This window comes from Lutjanus erythropterus, chromosome 17 (assembly GCF_056507025.1).
Source record: "Lutjanus erythropterus isolate fLutEry1 chromosome 17, fLutEry1.hap2, whole genome shotgun sequence".
NCBI classification, from domain to species: domain Eukaryota; kingdom Metazoa; phylum Chordata; class Actinopteri; order Lutjaniformes; family Lutjanidae; genus Lutjanus; species Lutjanus erythropterus.
The window spans coordinates 13,471,919-13,494,180 of NC_139333.1; the positions used below are offsets into that span (position 1 = coordinate 13,471,919).

Below are 22,262 nucleotides of genomic sequence, written 5' to 3' on the forward strand. Positions count from 1 at the left end.
TCATGCCTAAATTATGTCTTGTGATTATATCTTTAATTTTATTTTCTAATTTTGCTTTCTAATTTAAGGCTTTTAACTCCTGAACCCGTGAGAAAGTTTGTTTTTTTTCAGTGATTTGAGGAAATATTTGTGATTAAGCTGTATTTCTTTTTCCTATCCGTGTTTCAATACAGGTTTGACTCTAGAAGAGCACGTTGGCGTAATGACGCCCTCTTCAGGTACCAAGGAGCCCCTGATCTGACCTGCTTTTTCCATTTGATGCTCATAAGTGATTTTCATCCCTTGTTTCCTCTTCGTACATTATTTAATGAACCAGTAATTTGACTAAAAAGGAAAACCACTGAGGTTCAGTAAAACATCAAAAATGTGAGACCCTTTGATAGTTTTGGATGATTTCTCCCTCACACATTTCTATTTTAGCACGTAGAAACCCCAATTCCAAAAAAGTTTGGACATTGTGTAAAACGTAAATAAAAACACGGAATGATACTTTTCAACCTGTTCAGTTGAATACAGTACAATGACAAGATATTTAATGTTAAAACTGATACACTTTATTGTTTTTTGTAAATATAATGCAATGTGGGTTTTAATTCATAATACATTATGCATTATGGGGTGTGTTAGTGCCCATGGCATCATGGGTAACCCCCACTGATGCTGAAATGAACAGCAACATATGCAGCCATTCAGACAACGTTATTCAGGCCGCCCCTGCTTATTTTAGCAAGACAATGCCAAGACATATTCTGCACGTGTTACAACGGCGTGGCTTCGTAGTAAAAGAGCTCAGGTAATAGACTGGCCTGCCTGTCTTCCATTGAAAATGTTAGTAGCACTATGAAATGCAAAATATGACAACAGAGGCAACAGATGACTGTTGAGCACCTGGAGCTGTCTGTGAAGTAAGAATGGAAAAGAATATCATTTTCAAAATTTCAGTTCCCAAGTTCTTACTGACTGTGGTAATCATGCCCACGTCCCAATTTTGCAACATGTTGCAGCAAATTCACGATGAGTGTATCTTTACAAAAAGTTAATCAGTTTGAACATTAAATATCTTGCCTTTGAGCTGTATTCCTGTGACTATTGGTCAAACTATCTGCAGATCATTGCATTATGTTTTTATTTATGTTTTACACAATGTCCCAAGTTTGGATTTGGATTTGTACGATTAAAATGACCCTCTGACAGAAATAAATGCGTTAACTCCTGTCTGATTGAGTTATTTGACAATTGCAATCGTGTTACAACAGAATTATTCAGAATTACAGCTTAACTACTTTTAATTGAATTTGACTGTTGGTATTTTCCTGGCTCTTTTATTACGCTTACTATTGTTACTGTCATTAAATTTGTACTGTCTTTTGTCTGCATTGTGCCATTGAGTGCCAGAGGTTTGCGCCATTTGAGCTATTTAAATGAGCTCCCTGCTTGAGTATGAATTCACAACCGAGGCTTAAGTCTAGCCAGCAAGACTGAAAGAAACTGTGTCACCCAATAGCGTGGGCTCCATTGTATCTGTGAAAAGCCTAAGCAGCACTCTGGGTATTGTTTTCTTTAAAGGGGAGTCAGGTTACCTTGACAACGGCAGGATGCCTACCCATAGGCCCTGAGAGAGAGAAAAGGCACGGCCAGAGAAGGAAGGAAAGAAAGCGAAAAGAGACAAAAAAGGAGGCGAGATACTTCCCAGCCCCGACTTTATTTCCTTTTTTTCTAGTTTGTGTGTTTTGAAAACAGGCCTGATGGTTGCCAGTGGGTTGGGGACGGAGACCCAACGAGGTGAGGATGTGTGTCTGTGTGTGGTGGTGTGTGCGTTGGTTTGTCTTGTACGGTCAACTGTTGACATCTCTGTATCTGTCTCACATTGACACACAACAGCAAGCTTGGTGACAGCAGTTTTGTTTGGTTTAGGTTCGGTATTTCTGCAAACACACTTGCAGAAAGACTGCAGGCTGAAAAAGCTTCCATGGCCAGTCATGCTGGTAACAGCATTACTTTGAAATCTATTTATTCCTACAGACTTTATTGATGAAATTCATGTGGAAAGTGTGACCATTCATTTGCAATGGATCTTTAGTCATTAAACACAAATATGACAGTGGAAAATGTGTTTGTGTAACAATAGCGCAATTATGTTTTTTTCTGCTCAAGACATAACTAGATTTCTGTTGCATTTACTGATATTTGCAATCCTTGTTTTGACAGTGAGATTCAACATCCTGTAAACAGAGGGCCATGCATGTTGCACTGCGGCCACGCAGGTAAGACTCAACATCATCATGGCTAATCAGCAGCCATGAAGTGGTAAAAATGTAGAAAATATGTAGAGCAGAAAGTAACTGATATGCACCTCAGCCATGCCAGCCCCTGTAGCGTGCACTGACGTTTTTTTTTACTTACTTTATCTGAAAGCAAAACATAGGTAGGCTGATGGGTCTATGGCACCTTACACCGACTATTAGCTGGTTGAGAAAGCATAATATATTGAGCAATAGATCCTTCCAAATCCCAACCCTTTTGGAACCTCCGCCAACTTTTTTCCTTTCCTGTTTTTTTTTCTCCCAGATTGGTGAAGTCTTGACCAACCCTACTTTGACTCTGTTTGACTTGTTCTTGTTATTTTCACTGGTTTGGGTTGTTTAAGTTATGAATATGTTTAGGCATGAGGAGTGTTATTGGTTAGGGTTAGAGTCACAATATCAAGCCAATTCGAGGCAGAGAGTCCCTGTTACCTTTACTCAGGTATGCTATGTTATAGGCTCGTTTCTGTTGAAAAGAAAAAAGCCACATAGTCCATCTTAAGTTAGTTTATGTTAGCAAAACACTAGCTAGTTAATCTACATAAATCAACTGGCTAGTTCCATCTGAGTCAATAGATACCACATGGCTCAATCTAAAACATCCAATACATTTTTCCCAAAGATAGTGCCTATAAGTTTTGGCTCTTATCACACTGATGTTTGTTCAAGTGTTCATTTTTCTGATCAGTTTGATGGACAGCTGAGCTCTGCTTGTGATTGAGTTGTCCGGCTGTGTGGGTGGGAGCTCAGTACTCAATAGACATGTGTGTTTCATATTTATTTACAGTAATTGTTCTCAAAATAAACAAGCCTAGCATGGTGAATACTGTATGTAAGTACAAGATACAGGAAATGAGAAAGTTGACTGAAGTTCTGCCAGTTTCCAAGCTTTCTTAATTGTTATTTGAGTACAAAACAAAAAGCAGCAGGACTAAGGAAAGGTCAGTTGATTGATTTTTGTAACCATGTCTTTTTTTTTTTTTTTTTACGTTTTTCTGGATCTTCTCATGTGACATCGCCTGCAGTGGATGTCAGGCCAACTATCACAAAGTAACCAGTTTTAACATGATTTCTCCTGTGCTGTTTTTCCATACTGTATATGCCCTCAACCAGAGATTTTGTGATGAGTGCTCTGACAACTTTGATGAAATGTAGATTGATAGAATAAAATGGAAATAGTTTGTCTGGATCTGAATCAGGAGCTTTATGGGCACTGGGAGAGCCTGAAGCTGTTTGTGCATGTACTTGAGCTCGGCTATGTCGTGTTTCTTTAGGTAAAGGTTGGTGGGTTTACTGGCCTGATGAAGGTGAGAGTGAAGTGATTGCCCTCTCTGCCCCAGTTAAACCGAAGCTGGGAGCCCATGTGAGCAGTGAGCAGACGCATGCTATAATGGCACATCACGCTTCAGATATTTGTTTTGATACACCAGGGTCCTCACTTGAAGTCATGGAACAATTTAGTTCTCCACGTTCTCAGTGTATTTGATGAAAGGCAAAGTCAGACTGTGCGGTTTTATTTGCGTCAAAGCCGCTCTTAAAGTCAAACCTATGAAGTTAAAAGGAGATTTAACTAGTTGGTTGTGACACAGATGATTTAAAAGTGACCTTTTATGTCATGTCCAGTATATGGCCCACAAACATACTAAAGAAAATATAACCATGACATGTCTGGAGTTGTTTATTCTATTGCACATACTAGTACTGCCAAGTGTGTGCTTATTGAAGTAATATGGTGATGAGTGAGCATATTCTTCCATCAGACATCAGACCTGTGTAGGCTACTACAGGGATTCACAACCAGAGAAGTTACCTGCTGGTACTTGTGCAGTGGCTACAGAAAAAGATAAAGATAGCAACGTAGAGTTCAACTCCTTTTAGCAAACAGAAATTATTAGAATTTTTTGATTTGAGGTTGATGGTCCAGAGTAAATAATGGATAAACAGCTGAAATAGTAAAGTAAAAGTGGGCTAATAGATAAATGGTTGAACTGTTAACATTAGATTACTAATGAATAAACATTTGCAGATACACTGTTGAAACAGGTTAACATTAGCTATTGAGTATGTGTTTGAAATAGTTAGCTAAAATGGATAAATGGTTAAATTACATAGCTAAAAGAAATTAATTAACGTTGAGATGGTTTGCTAAAATAGATAGGATAGTTTATTTGAGCTAAAAGTACTGAATACATAAGAAAAGAGTTGAAATAGCTAAATGGTTAATGGTTGAACCAGATAGCTAAAGGAAATTGGTAAATGGCTGAAACAGTTAGATAGAAGTAAAGCATAAAAGCTTGAAATAGTTAGCTGAAAGTAATTGATAAATGCTTGAAACTTTAAGCTTCTCCCATTTAAAGCTATACAAACTTGACCAAACTGACCTAAAACAACATTTCATTTACACGACCCACTTAAATCCACCTATAAATATAACATCCAGTTTGAAATCAGTTCAAATAAGCACATTTGACAGGTGGTGTCGTTGGGAATTCAGTAAATCAGGCAAAAAAAAAGGCTGGGGACCACTGATGTACTGCATGCTGTTTGTTGTTCAGATGTTTCGCTGTGTATTGTGCCCTCTAGTGGTTGCCTGGTGCTCTGTCTGTGCCTGTCTTTGCTCACCCTGCTGCTGCAGAGCCTCTGGGTACCACTCGAGATGACCAGGGAGGAACCTGCTGGGAGGTCACCTGAGGAACAAGGTAACAACACAAACATGGTGGACACACGTGATTTAGCTTAGGAGTGCACCTTTGATAATAAAACAGAAGCCGTAACTTTTCAACTTTTAAGTGCAAAAAGGTAAAAACTTTGATATGTTCTTGAATCCATACAACTATTTAGCAACGGCTGTGGCTTGCTCAACACTGAACATAATAATGGACACAACATCAGAGGAGAAGTTTACTTCATTAAAGTTTGTTGAAATAAGTGGATGAAAAGGTGAGAAGAAAAACAGATACCCAGCGCCACAAAGGTGCAGCTGCAGCTGGATGGAGGGAGAGAGAGCTGAACAAAAGAGCCAGCCTAAATAGACTCAGTCCCCTAGTCAGCACAGGTTTGTGTCAATCTGGTGATCAACCTAGACTATGAATAAAGACGGCGTAGACTGGAGAAACTGGGCAGGAGTGTATGAGTGTAGGAGATTTACTGTCTTCCCAGTGTTAAGAGAAGCTTTGTACACAATTCACGGTGGGTCCTCCCATGGTTCTGATAGTTGTGGGTTTGTGGCCAAGACATAGCCTTGTTCAATTCAATTGTCTTCAAACTGTTTCCCTTAAAGGAGGGTATTTAAGGGGGCAGTAGACAAGGTTGTTTGGGCAAAGGCTTTCTTCATGGTTTACAAGGAAGAGACAAATATTGCCAACAGTCTCCTCCAGTGTGTTTTCCTGTAAAATGAGCATTCTTAGGCACCCAATGAATAAATTGGCATATTCTAGTGCTGTGACTCTCCCTGTCTTCTTGATCTGCGAGTCACTCTTTAATATCATCGGGAGCATTTTGGAAATAGATTCAATAAGCTCGGCTCTGTGTTCCAGGTGGTTAAGTGGTTCAGGACGTCGCTAATAAGCGTTCAATGCTTTATTTGTTGCTTTTGTTAGGAATCTTTATTGAATAATTTAACATTGCTTGCCTCATTTGAAAAGTTGATGTTAATGTTTTTTTTTTGTTGGACCACAAATAAAAAACAATCTGATACAGATGCTGATTCATGTGAGTTAATAATCAGATACACAGGACACAGACAGAATAAACTCATAACAGACACTTTGACAATGTGGCTACCGATGAATCGGTTTCAAAATGTAATCACAGAAAATTGTGCCTTATTTAAACATCCAAATCCTTTTCTTCTGAAATTCAAGGAAAATAGTTTTAAGATGACAATGTAACCCAGTGGTGCATCTCAGCCGCAGACCCACAATTGCTCTGCACTTTGAGAGACCCACCGCGAGTTGTGTACAAAGAGCCACCCAGCAATGGTTGTGTTGGAAAATGTACCACATGGGGGAAGCTATTGGTCAACACAAAGTTAAATTTATCACCAAATGCTCAGTTTTCAATCAGTCATCTGTAAAGAATCATCTGTCTGACCAAGTCAGTTTGACATATTTAATCTCAAAATCAACTTGTGGATTTGACACTGGCAGTGACACAATATCATTTCAAGGATAAATATGTAATATATTTACTCTACTAAATCATATAATGACCATAACATGTCATCAGAGATTAAGGAAACATGCTGAGTTATACTGGTTGAATTTTCCATTCCTGTGTGGAAAATCTTTTTTTGCTGCCCGTTTCATATTTATTCACTTTACATGGAGGTAAAATTAATGTCGAATGTTCACCGGATGAGTAAGTGTTTGCTTATGAGTCCTAAAAAATCATTAATACTGTTTTAGCAGGAGTAGATGTTTAAACGGTTTAGACGGTTAAACTGAGCAAGATGTTAATGAAGTCTGCCAGACAGTAAATGAACTCAAACTTTTCAGAGAAGTGGGATTTTGTTTTAGGGATAACGGGCTTAAATTTACATTGACAGACAACTGACAGAGATATAAAAAGCTGATCAACTTACAGTGTAGGACTTGTCGCTTTTTATTGTCACAGTATAATATTATGCTCATCTTGCGCTTGTATATAATGATTATACTCTCGAACAGATAGCTGCGTTCACCACAGATGCCTATTAGTTCTTTTTGTATACTTTCGAGAGTCTGCAGGGTTATATAAAATGACATGAAACATATTTGTCTGATTCCACTGGCTAATTTCCTTGTTGAAAAAGCAATATGTTGGCTCTGACATTAAGGAAATTTATACCAGTATTATTATTTCATTAAAATATATTGTTGTGTTCCTTTAACAGCCCTCCATGCTTAAATGTTTCAATCAAGACCTCGAGACTGCAGGCTTTTAAATCACACTGTTACTGTTTTTGCAGTCCCGGTATGTCTGGTAACTGGTTAGGTGGCTACAAAGTGAAAAACCGTGAAAAACAACGACAAACACATAACACTTTATGCTGGATGGCCTATGAAGGAAAACACAACAAGTACTGTGGAGGTTTTATTGAACATGTACAGTAAACTTTAATAATATATGTGTATTGTACTGTCTAAGTAAACTACAATTTATGGCCTTGAATAAACATTATTACTGGTAAAGGCAGTGGTTGCTAATCTAGGGGTCAGGATCTCCCAAAGCTTTCCAAGATTAAATACAGTAAAATATTGTACACTCTCACCTCATGACATTGCTTCGTTTTAAAATTCAAAAAGTTTGGCAACCACTAGGTTTATGCATGAACAGTCAGTGTAAATGTGCTGTTTGTGGATTTCTTGACCTCACTGTATATGTTGAAATGTAACCTTTAAGGCATATGAAGTCAGCAGTTTTAACTTAACCCTTCAACCATGAAGGTGTCTGTAAAAACATTCATGAAAACATATGCATACAGTATGTCTACATGGGAGTATAAGCCCTTGTGTAAACCACAAAGTTCAAGTTACACTCATATATATGTTGTTGCAAGAAATTATGACTCACTACCATCTTTATCTGCCATAAAACTGCCATTCAGTGAAATTCACCTCTGTAAAAAATGATTAGATGCCATTACCCCCTATCTGGAATATGGGAAATGCACATCACCATAATAAGTGCTGCTTCATTTGCAGCAGATCAAGTTAAGAAAATAGCATTACATAACCTGTTGTTTCATGATGCACTGAGCATGATTTCCTATGACTTAATACTTAAACATTATGATGAGGGGAACATATGATACTGTACATACATGACACGCCATGTTGTATCCTTTATGTCACAGGTCAGCGTGGTCTTGGATTTCGGCGGCTTGCTCTTCGCTTGGAGGCTCTGAGTACTCAGGTGCAGAGGCTGAGCAGAGAGAGAGATGCCACCCAGCTGACCAGAGATGATCTCAGTCTGTTACTGCAGAGGTATTCGACATCACCTCCAGCCTTAACATACAAATTCATGATTAATCTCAGTATAATAAATGCACAGACGTAGCTTTTCATATTTAGTCATACAGTGTGGTTACATGTGGGTGTCTGTTCCAGCTTCAGACAGGACCAGCAAGGCTTAGCCCACCTGGTAGAGAGGGAGCTGAAGAGAGTGTCTCAGAGGCTCGACCAGCTCAGCCGTCACCACCACCATCGGTCTCAAACACCGTCACCACTTGATGACCTCAGACTACACACAGGTAGAGCCTAGACTTATATTACATGTAATATATCTTAATTTAATTACTTTTTGGGAGTTCTCCTTTCTTTGATTTCACTTTGGACAAGTTCGTACCCCAAAACAAAATTTAATATAAGCAGATAGGGAGGATCTGCTGGGTTGAATTACTGACATGGAAAAGTTGTAGATAGATTTTACTAAATGTTTATTTGTTCTAAACTAAGCAAGTAAACTAGTGGGCCGTGCCTTTTTCCAAGCTTTGTTTGAGGGAGGGCCCACAGCCTCTGATTTAAATGTATTTGATGAGTGAGTATGTAATATATATGACAGGCACATTCCTAGTAAATTTGTGTAATATGAAACTGACATGATTTGGGACCTATACTGAACTATCGTACATATCATATATCCACTATGGATGCGGGAGAAAATTGATTCTTGGCTAAGTTTCTACTTGGTCGGATACAATCCAACCAGCAAACCCCTGGCTTAAAAGCTAGAGCATGGAAGAATTTTAGCTTCAAGTTGGAGGGAAAAAAGTACCTGGACAAGAGCCACACGGTTTGCAAGTTGTGTCTGACTAAACTAATTATGAATCATCACAAATATCAGTAGTAGCAAGTAGTCACACATGAATCAAATCACGCGGTGCCAAGAGATTCCCACCCCTGATAACCATAGCAATATTCTTAGAAGATCTGTGTAAATCAAACTTGAGCTGGACAACCATTAGTGAAACAGGAATCTTGCAAAATTTGTACAAAAACCCTCTAAGACATGTAAAATGTCACATCAGACATAATAAAAAAATAATAATAATTATATACAGTGGTATATATATAAATAAATATATAGTAGATGTCTTTGTAGTTGAGATAAGTTTTAATATTTAAATTAAAACTACAAAAATGGAGTGCCCCAATAGCTCAACCAGTGTATGCAGTGTGCACCATTGGCCGAGGCTAAATCCTTGATTCATAGCTGATTCTTATAATTATGCTGTATGATAAAAAAAAAAGTGACGATCATACGGTGAGGCACACACGTCTTATAAGACATATAAATAAACATTTACTGTTGGAAGCAGTGAGAAGTTTTCTCTATTTCTTTTCCGTATGGGTAGTCTGACTGGGATCTCACAGTGAGATTTAGACTGAAAAGGGAAGTATATTAGCCTATTATATACAAATCTTGTCTAGTTTAGCTTTAATCTTACTATATACTTTCAAAAAACAAAAAAACAGTTGTCCCAGCTAAAAGAGATGTTTTAGGGTTTGTTCCAGTTATAATATGATTTAACATTCTAGCCACACCAAATAAATACACTCCCTATTCCCTGCATGTTGCCAACTTCAATAATTGGCCCATTGCAGAAAAGCTTTTCTGTGGTTTACTGCTGTGGTAGTGTGATACTCTGAGCCAAATACATGGTTCATGGCCTCAATAGAGGTTAACCACACAGTGAAATTAACAAGCTGTGATAATGGAGGGTGTGAATGGGGGGGTTAAAGGGCAGTGGATGCAGGTGGTTATGGGGGATGAAGTCCTTGAATAGGAGTTTAACAAGTCCCACAGAGCCAGTGCCGATCAACTGGCCGTGGGGAGGAAAAAAGTTTACGTCTGCGCTACGACCCTCCTGAGAGGTGTCAGGTGAGAGTCGGGTTACGCGCCCTGGTTGGCACGCGAGGGGGGGATGAGCGCTTACCTCCCTTCCTGAAAAAGTTGAATTCATAAAGCTCGGGCCACACAGACACCATACCGTGAAAATGTGAGGATACACACTTGTCGACATGCACACAAACGTAGTATGTACACACATGCCACCCGCATGCACACAAACACACGCTTCCCCATCACCAGCCTGTTCGCCCCCTTCCCTCCTCCTCTCACATTACCTCACACCCATAAAATATGACTGAATTACCCACGAGTCCTTTCACCAACTTGTCTACTCATACTCTTGTTTTTGCAGAGGGAGCACTTTTTTTTCCTCTTCCATAGCATATCACTGTTTTTAAGCTTTCACACCTCGGCTCTCCCTACAGCTTTTCTTATCTTTTTTTCCCTCTCTTTTCCTCTTTACTAGGTTGTTTTACATAGTTAAAGACTGTGTATTTTGGCAGGGCCTAGCATTGTAAAAGGGTATGTTTGGTAGGAGGCAGGTGGGTCAGGTGTGTGTGAGCGTGTGTGTGTTCATTCCAGTTGATTGACATTGGCTAAAGATGGTGGGGGGCTTACGGGAAAGGGCCTCTGAGAATACACTACCTCTACTCTAATGCCTCTTACATGCATGGCAGCACTATACGTCGTGCTGATGGCTGCTATTCATTGTGAACGTTTCGAGTCGAGAGGTTGTATATCAAAGTTATTATCCACTGTTCTTCATTAACCGCAGCGAGTTAACTCCACAATGTCCTTTTTGTTGCTAAAGCCAGGGTGGTGGAATAATGATGCATTTAAAATGGCCCCATAACGGAAAAGTATGTGACGGCTAATATCTTACCCACAGGGCCAAATGAGAAGTGTGAGGTGCCAATGGATCCTGCATATCCAGTGTGTGCAGACAAAGTGGAGGTGAGAAAGTTGAAATAAAGGTGGTAGCATGAACCTCACGGCTCTGTGTGTGTGTGTGTGTGTGTGTGTGTGTGTGTGTGCACTGTTGAAGTGCATACCTCCTTTCAGACCAGGTTGCACCAACAAAGACTAATTTCATAAAAAAGATTAGCTCTAAAGAGTGTTTAAAGAACTAGGTTTAAAATGAGTTCATCCAGATTTAAAATTAAGCAGGGCTCTGTAGCACAATTAAAAACTAATCTCTGTTCATTAAATTTAAGTTTATTGATGTAAATATAAATTAAATTTGCCTGGTTACCCAAAAAAACAACAACAACAAAAAGCCCAAACTGGGCAAGCTATCATGACCAAGTAATTAGCCTATAAATGAGGTGGGGAAGCCCAGAGGAAAGCTGCTAACTTACGATTGCTCTATATTCCTCAACAAAACATTAGCCTATATTGTTTGCTAGCTCGCTAAGAAGTTAGTTAGCTTAGCTAGCCTTCTCCTCCTTTAAGAAAAACTTGTCACCCATATTAATGGAGCCATATGGCCAAATAATATGAGATGTAAAAAGAGACAACAGCACAGGTTTAGAGTAAAAACTAAACGGGTGTAAAGAGAGGTTTAAATCAAATCTTTCTTCATTTTAAGCTAGTTTAGAAGTTTGGTGCATAATTTAAAGTTAAGCCATGGTTTAATTGGGTTTAAAAATTGATCCTTGTTGGTGCGACACAGCCTTAAACTTCTCAGTTTAATATTTAGTTCCAAGTGTATGAGCCAGACATGGAAATCTGCTTGATACATTATTGTATATAATCAAAAAGGTGTGCCATTATTTTCATTATTTTGATTTAACATCTGTCTCCCTGGCAGTTTTTGCAGGCCCGCTGGCAGTCAGACCCCTGTTATGCTTTTTATGGGGTTGATGGTACCACCTGCTCCATATTGACTTACCTGAGCCAAATAGAGCACTTTTGTCCCTCTCGTCTTGGAAGAAATCGCTCTGCGCTGTCATGGCACCAGAAACCTCCCTCTCACAGACAGAAGGTACAGCCACATCAGATTCATGCCTTCGATTATCACAGTTCTTTAATTCTATCCTACTTTGCACTTTCTATCATGCGTCACTCTTCGCACTTTGTTCACAGGCTGAGATACGTACAACCCTGAGTCCACTTTATGAGGTAATCAGGAACAACAGCGGTCCTGCCATCAGCTTCATTCGCTCCAGAGTGGAGAGGATGTCTGAGCGCTGGATACAGGCCGGTCTGAGGATGAGCAGCAACAAGACAGTGTCGGACCAGATGAGGGTACACAGCAGCATGTCAACTCTGCCATGCATCATTTAGTTTTATTTTCTCAAATTAATTTTGGAAATTACACACCATATGTTTAGATGTTTTCAAAAACAGGTCTGTGTGATTATAATGTAGTGTGTAATGTTGATTTTTAATATTGTTAAAAATAGGTTTATTTATATAACACTTATTTCAAACAAATTTCTATGAGTATATTATGAACTGGTATCAATTAAAGATGTATTTGGGACTTCATAACTTCCCCACCTCCCATCCTGCAGGTGCTGCTTTATCCTGGCGCCCTGGCTGGGAGCATTGGCCAGCGTTTTGACGCCATGGTGAACAGAGGGGGTCCTCTAGGGGAGCTGGTTCAGTGGGCTGACCTCAGTGCCTGTCTGACAATCCTGGGGCACAACCTAACCTTCAGCACCTCGCAGCATCAACTCCACAGGTTGGCACCACTGTCCTATAGCACCAGTTACTTTTATCTATCACAAAATATATTCATTTGCAAAGTATTGATATGAAAAAAAGTATTTTAAATATATTAACTGGATTGAGTAGGAGTCACTGAATCACTGATAAATGAAGTACTCATAGGCACCCGGTCTGTGATCGCCTCACACTGAAGTGATGAGTGAACCAAAAGATCAATGCTGAATGATGCTGATGGTTTAACGTGTTTATTGTGATTGGTCCAGCCTGATAGGTGCTGCTCCAGGCCGTGGCAGTTGTCCAATCCAGAGGCCTCTAACCTTTGACCTCATCTATACTGACTACAATGGGCTTGCTCACCTTCAAGGTGCCATGGGACTGGCCTTCCTACATTACAAGTACAACCACACTTTCCTAAATACATAATTATGCTTCCAGTGTATCAGTACTTCTCTGTTCTCAGAATAAAAGTACATGTGTTTTTCACATTTATTTAGTTTTAGAAATTCTGCAAATGGTCTTTAGATTAAGATTTTTATTGTTGTGATAAATAAGAAGATGTGTAGAAACCCTGACCTCTACCAAATCATTATATTAATCATTTATTCATAGCTGTGATTCTGCATAATTCATTAAAAAGCATCTGCTACTTCCAGGGAAAATAAACCTGCACTCTTGTGTATTTGTACCTGACAAATACAAAAAGTCAAGTCAAATGATGAAGACAGCCTAGGTTATTTGTGTTCATGTGATCATTGCTGAGTTTGTAGAAAAGAGTATTAATATTAATAAGGTACATTTTGTGATAAATATGTTTTTTAATCATTCTAGGTGTCGCTTCAGAATCCTGGACTCTTTCGGTACTGAACCAGCCTTTAACCTGGGGAGTTATGCACGCAGCCATGGATATAAAACACTGTGGGGCAGCTGGGGTCTGCAGCCTCTGCAGTATATGACCATGTTTCGTAAGTCTCTGTATGTGGGTGTGTGTTGGGTGTGATTTTGTGTCTGCGTGTGCATGTCTGTAATCATACAAACATGTGATTCAGTGAGAGTATGTGTGAGACCACAGCTGTCACACTGTATGTTGGTGACTCAGAACAGCACACTGATTCAGAAATGCACTTGTCAACATATGTATATATATGGACACATACGCATTTACACACATATTTATATCTTGCTGCCGCAGCACTGATCCTTCACACACACCCCTCTGAGCGTCTTCACAGTGAGAGGATTAATAGCTGAGGTTAAATAAATGTGGTGCCCAGACAGAGCTTTCATTGCAACACCTCTCGCTGTCATCTTTCCCACCCTGCCGGGAGATGGAGACAAGCTGGACACGCTGGGCCGAGAGCCACCCTTCATGTCTCGGCCTGGACTGCTGTTTATTTGTCCTGCTGAGGGGGAGGGAGCTGTGAGCTGATGGCGGCGAGAGTGCAGAAAAAGAGAGAGACAGCAAAACAGAAACAATAGGAAGGACCAAGAAAAGACAAGAAGCTTGAGAAAAGAGCAGGCGAGTGTTTACTGTTTTGAAATGGGAGCTAAGCCGAATGAAGGGTTGCGCTAAACAGACAAGCAGACGAAGCAGAACTGTAAACAGGCAGCAAGGACACTGAAACCAACAAACAAAATGAACTTCATTCCTTCACGGCCTCCCACGTGTTGCATGATCTCGATCATATCAGTGTGCTGCCGCATATCTCAGCTAATCTGATATATGAGTGTTAACCAGTGAACCGAGACAGGTGTAAGAGACAAGTGGGGACAAATGGAGCTGAAAAGGAGCCAGAGATACATTCTGTGCTGCTGTGAGGGTGAATGAGGGAAGACTTGGCAAAAGTCTTTTAAACAAGGACCTTAAGACAGGAGAGAATGAGACATACTCATCCACACGCACACCTTTGCTGGCACATTCCTAGTAAAGTAAATACTCATCTTTCACACTTTCCTCCACACCTTTCTCAGCCATTATTCACCTTTAATATACCTAACGTGTGTTATCAGTAATGCCTGTCCAAAAGTAATTTTGTTGATCCTTTGATCACACTGAGTTTTGTCTGTAAGGAAGATTTGTGCGCAGCTCCATATAGATCTGATGTAACCTTCCTCACATTAGAACATGAAACAAACAAAAATGTCACGTTTTCTACGTTGTTTTTCACTGTTTGAGGTTCAGCAGGCTTGTGTCATCTTTTTGTGACCTGGCTTAACAGTTTTCCGACTGAAAAATTGATGCCACCTCCATCTTATCTCGATGAACCAACTCCTAACAATCGCATAACAGCAGTGGAGTTCAATACTCATCCATTCACACTTTCTTTTGATTAAAATTTTTGATATGTACAAGTCATCTAATCACTTTGTGTTCTGTCATCTGAAGCTCATACTCCTGATAACTCCTTCCTGGGCTTTGTGAGTGAGGAGGCAGCGAGGGAGGAGACAAGGGAGGAAGAGCTGGAGACAGACACCTACAGGAAAGACAGGATAGCAGTCATCTATGGCAAACAGGACTACATGTGGCAGGTATAATGACCAATAGAATAAAGCATATGTATGTAGAAAGGCTGTGAGCGTTTTACAAGATTTGTAGTATGTACGCATTTCTGTATGTTTGTGTGTGTATACCAGGGTAAATCTGAGTATGTGGGGGTGATCGGTGAAGAGCTGGAGACCCACGCTACCGTCTACCAGCCTGCAGGACACGCCTCTAACCTGCCCAGCTTCATCAGAAACCATGGCCTGCTGACTCAGGAACGCTTCCTACAACTTCTCCGCAGAGCCAAGGTCAGATAAGAGCTCATCTCAGAAAAAAAAAGCTGTGAAACCAGTGAATCTAGTGCATATATTCTATATGCTAACACTGCAGGTCCTGCTTTTCTGTGGTTTATGATGAATCCTGATCAAGATATGTCTTCCCTCTGGTGATTCCCTCTCAGGTGTTTGTAGGTCTTGGGTTCCCCTATGAGGGTCCAGCTCCCATTGAAGCGATCGCTCTGGGCTGTGTGTTCCTTCAGCCACGATTTGACCCCCCACACTCATCAGACAACAACCACTTCTACGAAGGAAAGCCCACCACCAGACAGGTAGCTTCGAACTGCAAGTTTATGACAACCATGTCTACAATGAATTATAAATATATTTTAACGCATCATCATTGTCATCCTGTGCTTGTAACAATGTTTAAATAGAGTTATGAGCACTGCTTTGAATTAAATATATTAATCATGCGTTACTTTCTTGATCTAAAGACAATCAATAACTTTGGCTCACAGATCTCCTCCCAGCACCCGTATGCTGAAACATTCATTGGCAAACCCCACGTGTGGACAGTAGATGTGACCAACAAGACTGATGTACGCGAGGCAGTCAGAGCCATCCTGCGCACAGAGGTGCCGTATATAAACGTATACAGACACACCTTGCAATCCTATAAATTTAAGTTACAGTAGCTCTGAATAACAATCTGCATGTATGTTTTTACAGGTGAAGCCTTTCACTCCCCGAGAGTTCACATGTGAAGGAATGCTGGAGAGGGTTCATGCTTATATCACTCACCAGGTACAGAGATGCAGCCATGTGGGAGAGACCTGCTGCACTATATTTGGGTGCCCCCTTAAAGGGATAGCTCAGATTATTACTATATAACCTTTTAAACTAACCTTTTAAAAGACCAAAGTCAAATAAAGTAATGGCTCGAAACAGCGGTAGACCAGCAAACCCCGTGTTCTGCAAGATAAAATGACTGATTTCGCTGATGAAGTCTGGTTCTGTGAGAGAGAGCAATTTCCCATGGCTAAAATATTTTGCTGCTGTCCTCAAAAGTTCATTGCTAAGCTTCCATGCTGGGACTCCTCTCTTCTTCTCCAAACTTGGGGTGTGTTGACTCCCATCTACTGTAGGTAATACACTGACAAGTACCTCACAGAACCCCACTTCAAATAATCCAAATGATCCCATTTAATAATTAGACTCCTGAAGTGGGCTAATCTTGCAGACTCATTGACACTGGCCTGTTGTATTCAATTAATTATGAAGTGTGTGAAAACAAGATAACTCAAAATGGGGTGGAAACCTTTTCCTGTCAAATGATACATGACTTTACCAATATATCAGCCTGATACTGGCTTTGTATGAAATTATCCACCTCTATTATGATGGATGTTCCTCTTGAACTTCATCTTCACCTCCATCTAAATTAACTTTGTAATGATCTCTTCCAAGTCACTTAATTTTTCATTTTACAGAATAATATATTCATTATAGTCTTACTCCAAACTGAAGTTTTTGTGTTTTTCCACCCCGCCATAGACTTTGGATATAAGGGAAACAATTCAGGTCCTACTTGGTTCAAACTCTCTCTGCTTTCTTTTTCTTAAATCCCTCCAGAATTTTTGCAGTAAATCCGTCCCTACTTGGCCTGCAGAAAATGCTCTAAGGGTGCACCTTGGTCCCCTAGGTCAGTCATGTGTAAGTGTGTGTCGACTGTCCTCCCACGTGTGTGAGCCGGCTCTGTTTCATCACCTCAACAATCCTGCTGCATTCACCAGGTGAGACATCAGCAGGTACAGACTGTAAAGACCTGAGGGAAAGGAAGTTTAATATATAAAAGTTTAGAACTGGGAAATTACAGATGAAGTTTGTCTTTTTGTTTTTGTTGTCTGTGAGTGTATTGTAAAGTACTTCATGCTTTCGCCTGCCATTTGTATTGTATGCAGCTGAAAATCAACACACAAATTAACACACTTTCATTTCCCATTTTGTAGACTCGGGATTGACTGCTCCAGCATGGGACAGGAAACCAACCACCTGTTTCCCTCCTACAGCCCTTGGGGTCGACACTGCGGCCTTCAGCAGGAGCCTCTGTTGTTCAGTTGTGCCGGCTCTGACCCTTCTCACCGCAGACTTTGTCCCTGCAGAGCTCACCTACCTGGACAGGTGGCCCTGTGCCCTGACTGCCTCTAAACAACAATGTTAAAGAAGGAACTCAGGAAATCGCAGGAAGAGAAGAGGAAACACGTGTTAAGATTAAGTCAGCACCAAAGAGCCAATCTGCTATACATACTGTGAAAGTAAAGGACTGATCTTGACCAAAGACAGCCAGCTGTCCTGCCAAAGCTACTGAAAGCTTTGTGGTCTTGTCTGTGGATCTTATGGGGATTCAGAGATTAAGTATCTGCACTCTGTTTTACAGTATTATCATATGCACATTGATATGAGTTGAAAATCATTTTTTTTTAGCAATCTAAAGGAAACAACTCAGTCAGCATCTCTGGCGTTTAGCCGCTGTTTACACCTTGTATTAACATGCATTCTGGGTGATCTGAACATAAGTGGACAGCTCTAAGTACAGGTGTGAATACACACCGAGATGCATTGTGGACACATTGTGATCTGATCACTCAGACCACATTCAGAGGTGGTCTGGGCTGCATGTGACCACATTCTTTCAGCAGTGTGTACACAATGTGTCCTGGGCCACACTGAAGGACCGCCTACTCAACTGATGTCCGGTAAGTCCATCAATTGGTTCGCTGTAATGCAAATTACGTGTTTGGACTCTCTTACCTTCCAAGATAAGCAGCAGATGTTTGTGAACTCAGTCTGTTTCAGCTGATTTCACTATTGAACAAATAACTGCAATATTCCCAGACTACCTTAAAAAACTGTGCAATTTAGAGAACTGAATTGAGAATTGAGAAATACTACATATCATAGCTTTAAATTAAATACATTAAGTGGCTTCTTTTCTTGTAAAAACCACCGTCAGTTGCAGCATCACTGCACCAGTGGCTACTCCAATCTGCCAACATTTAGTAGCTATTTAAACAGACTTTTTCAACTGATTTTTACAGAAAATTTTTGAAAGAAATCATATAGTCTTAGATGGATATCTGTCTTAGACCACATTTTATTGAGGATAAATGTCAAATTTTACAAATACAGTAAACAGTGACCAATACAGGCTACTTCTTGGTCATAGAGAACGACCCCAGACTTCCTTAAAATTTGAGCAATTTTGTGAGTTGTTGAGTTAGGAGAAGCTTTATAAACTTTGTGAAGTGCTATTTATTATTTGGGCCATCTTAAAATTTTGGCAAATGTTATGCATCAAGTTATTTCTTTCTTTGTGTAAAAAATAGTGTCTGCTTTTCCCAAACTGGGCTGATGCTGTGTGTTTATTCACATATGCAGGAAAGTTAGATCTGATTACAAGTGGTCACTTGAGATGCATTGTAACACCAGGTGTGAACATACATAGTCAATCTGTCCACTTATGATCAGATCACCCAAGATGCATGTTTATAAAAGGTGTAAACAGGCTATTAGTTGTAGTTAATTCACCAAAAACACACCAAGTGAGGGTTTTTGTTCTTAGGGAAATGAAGATTGGTGGCTGACATATTAACGTATTAATATGGGAGAAGTTGTGTCATGTGGGTAAAGTTTACACACGTGAAAAGTGAAACGTGGCAGGGTGTCTCCTTGCTAAATTTGTCCAGTGGAGTTGTAATGCACAACACTGTTTTGTTTTTTTCACAACAGTCATTACTCAGGAACCAAACTTAATGACTGTTATTTCATAAGTACTTAAACAATTGAAGGATGATGAATTCAAGGTCTGCTGTCACAGCGTGGAATAAAATCCCTCTTGTTTTTGTAGCTTTTCCTTGATCCCTCAAGTAAACAGTCTTTAAATGAAGGCAAGACGCACTTTAGGAAGAAGTGTATTTAAATGAGTACAAGCCATATAATTCTCAGCGTTTAACTTCTCCTGCACCAGATCACAGTACAGTGCACTTCAATATTATGCTAAATAAGTATCTAATCATTCATTTGCTTACAGTAATGTATCACACTGGTCAGCGTTGCATGGGATTAGTGCTCATGTAACCCTCCATGCATTGCTGGCTACAGATATTAGCCCCGGCCTCGGAGGAGAGCGGGTGACAGCCTAAGTGATGAGGCTCATTATCTGAGTGAATCATGAATAACCTCTGGATGCCTTTGGGAGGTCACAGCCATATGACCATGATTATACTGTCATATAAACCATTGGTTCCCAACCGTCTTTGACTTAGGAAAGCCCCTCAACCCTGTTTAAATGCGTATCACCCCCCCAGTATAGGAAGAACCTCATTGTTTGTCTTTCAAACACATATTTTGTGTCATTTAGAGTGGGAAAAAAGTCACTGAAGGCAGGATTAATTATGTTTTCTTGAGTTATTTTACTAGAAATTACATCTTAAATGATTTTGATCATAACAGATGACTCATTTTGCCCAGAGTCCACTATTATTCCTTCACTGCCTTATGACCTGCAGATACTTAGAACCCCCCAAGGATATTCTGCACCTCAGGTTGATATGAACGATGGAAACTTAACAGTACAGTCTTAGAAATAAGGGGTCCAACAGAGTTCTACCTGAAGGGCTGAGGTTCCCCCTAAAATTGTTTGCCCCTGAAGAACCCTTTTTTGAAGAAACGGTTAGTCAAGGGTTCCTAAGGGTTCCTTAAGAACCCTTTTCATCCAAAGAACCCTTTTTTGAAGAAAGAATTCTTCAAGGTTTGTTGATATCCTTGAAGAACTCTTGATGAAAGTTCTTCTGAAATAAAATGGTTCTCAGTAGAACTCCCTGGATGGGTTTGAGGTAAAACCCTTGAAATATATAAGGATTCTAAGTAGAACCCATAGCGGCGTTCTAATTGAAACATTTGGAATATTAAAAGGTTCTCAGTAGAACCCTTTGGGTGGGTTCTAGATAAAACACTTGAAATATAAAAAGGTTCTTAGTAGAAACCCTGTTGGGTTCACATTGGCGTCCTTAGAAAGTGGAAAGAGTCTGGACAGAACCCCCAGAGAGGATTCTGGGTGGAACCATTGCACCATAGAAGAGTTCTCCTTTAGAACCTCTAACTGGGGGATCTGGGTGAAACCTTTCACAGATGATTCGAGGTATAACCCTTTATGTCGGGTTGTAGGTAGAATGCTCAGAAAGTGTTTCATGTGGAACCAAAAAGGGTTCTCCTATGGGGACAAGCCAAAGAATCATTAATGGTTCTATTTAGCACCTTTATTTTTAAGAGCGTACATAGAGTGTTTTAGCTACATGAAACACACAGAGACAGGTTTTATACTTGTACGTTTCCATTTCAGAAGGCTTGAATGGTCACACAGACGTATCCCATCATCCCTGCCTGCACAACAGCTCGTGAAAGAAACAAATGATAACAACTAAAGGCCAAACTACAGCCCACGATCAGTGTCGTAAGTGATGGGGTGCTGGACGTACATGGCGCAGCTGTTCGCAAAGATGTCTCCAACAATGGCAACGAGCTACTTCTTTGAACTGGATCGATGTGAGGTTTTTCTTGGAAACAACACGCTCCTGAATGTTAATTGGCTGAACTAGAGACCTTTTTCTGCCTCGATACACTCCATGTGACCAGAACATGTTGTCACTCAGGGATCAGACCGCTCAGGGCTGCGACGACAGGACCGCTCGACAATGTGATTGACTAGTAAATGCCTGTGAAATGGTCCATGAAAACAACCCTTGTGATGACTTTGGTGGATTGTGGTGAATTCACTTGGCCCTGTCAAATGTGCCTTTTGTTTAATTAGCTGAACGGTCCAAAGATGATGGAAATTAACTTGTGTTTATGTCAAAGGGCTGTTTGGATTAAAGGAAAATAAAAGTTGCTTTTGACGCAGAGGGACGTTTCAGAAACAAAACTTTTGGAAAGTGATGTGTCATTTCTGGATGAGTCATGTTAATTCATATCAGTTACACGTGTTATGGCATATAAAATCTGTCACTCACCTCCCAGGGGGCTGATAGCAGAGGGTTCAAACCAAGGGTTCAAAAACAGCACAGAGCAGATATGGAGTAAATGTGCAAATGTGAAGAGACAAAGGTTTTAGTGTTCCACATGACTGCCCACTGACCTTATAATGAATGAGACTGTACAGGAGGACAAAACTGACTGCCGATAGATAGATAGATAGGACTATAAGTCTAGAAGTCACCACGGCTAACATTTAGTAAGCTTGCAAGCAGGTGAAATAATTCAGGAAATGCAAATGCTTATTGAAAATACACAGCCACTGGGAATATCAACATTCTCCTAAAACATATTATAAAATTATGAGGAAAAACTCAACTCAAATATAAAGAACAATATATTAACTTACCATCCACTGAAACGAGGCAACAAAGGGAAGAAAAAAGAAGAGAAAATCCCCCACCAATTCTGAAAACATAAGCAAGCACGTCAGTATTTGTGAACACTGAGCTTTGAGAAAATTTCCACTTCAGAGATTGTGAATACCACAAAAGGGGGGCGTTCATATTGGACTCTTCAGTTTAACACAACTGAAAGCAACAATAGGCAGAGGGTTGCTCTGAGCTAAATGCTAACGTTTATTAAAGCTACTACAATGATTTTTTA

The 22,262-nt window shown here is 40.0% G+C and overlaps 1 protein-coding gene across 2 annotated transcripts; it reads left to right on the forward strand.

The window, feature by feature from the left end:
* Positions 1–1,108: 1,108 nt before the first annotated feature.
* On the forward strand, positions 1,109–21,536 carry LOC146311896 (alpha-1,6-mannosylglycoprotein 6-beta-N-acetylglucosaminyltransferase B-like). Of its 2 annotated transcripts, none has more exons than XM_084741335.1 (19): positions 1,109–1,985; positions 2,209–2,264; positions 4,887–5,002; positions 8,140–8,269; positions 8,393–8,535; positions 11,026–11,090; positions 11,947–12,120; positions 12,222–12,383; positions 12,653–12,822; positions 13,073–13,204; positions 13,638–13,771; positions 15,193–15,335; positions 15,441–15,596; positions 15,749–15,895; positions 16,085–16,201; positions 16,296–16,370; positions 17,199–17,359; positions 17,576–17,881; positions 20,968–21,536. In XM_084741335.1, exons 2-18 carry the CDS (start codon positions 2,239–2,241, stop codon positions 17,772–17,774), a joined length of 2,250 nt encoding a protein of 749 aa, XP_084597461.1. In that variant the 5' UTR covers positions 1,109–1,985; positions 2,209–2,238; the 3' UTR covers positions 17,775–17,881; positions 20,968–21,536. The 2 variants fall into 2 exon arrangements, with proteins under 2 accessions (XP_084597461.1, XP_084597460.1); XM_084741334.1 differs by having other exon boundaries at positions 1,109–1,782.
* Positions 21,537–22,262: the final 726 nt, after the last annotated feature.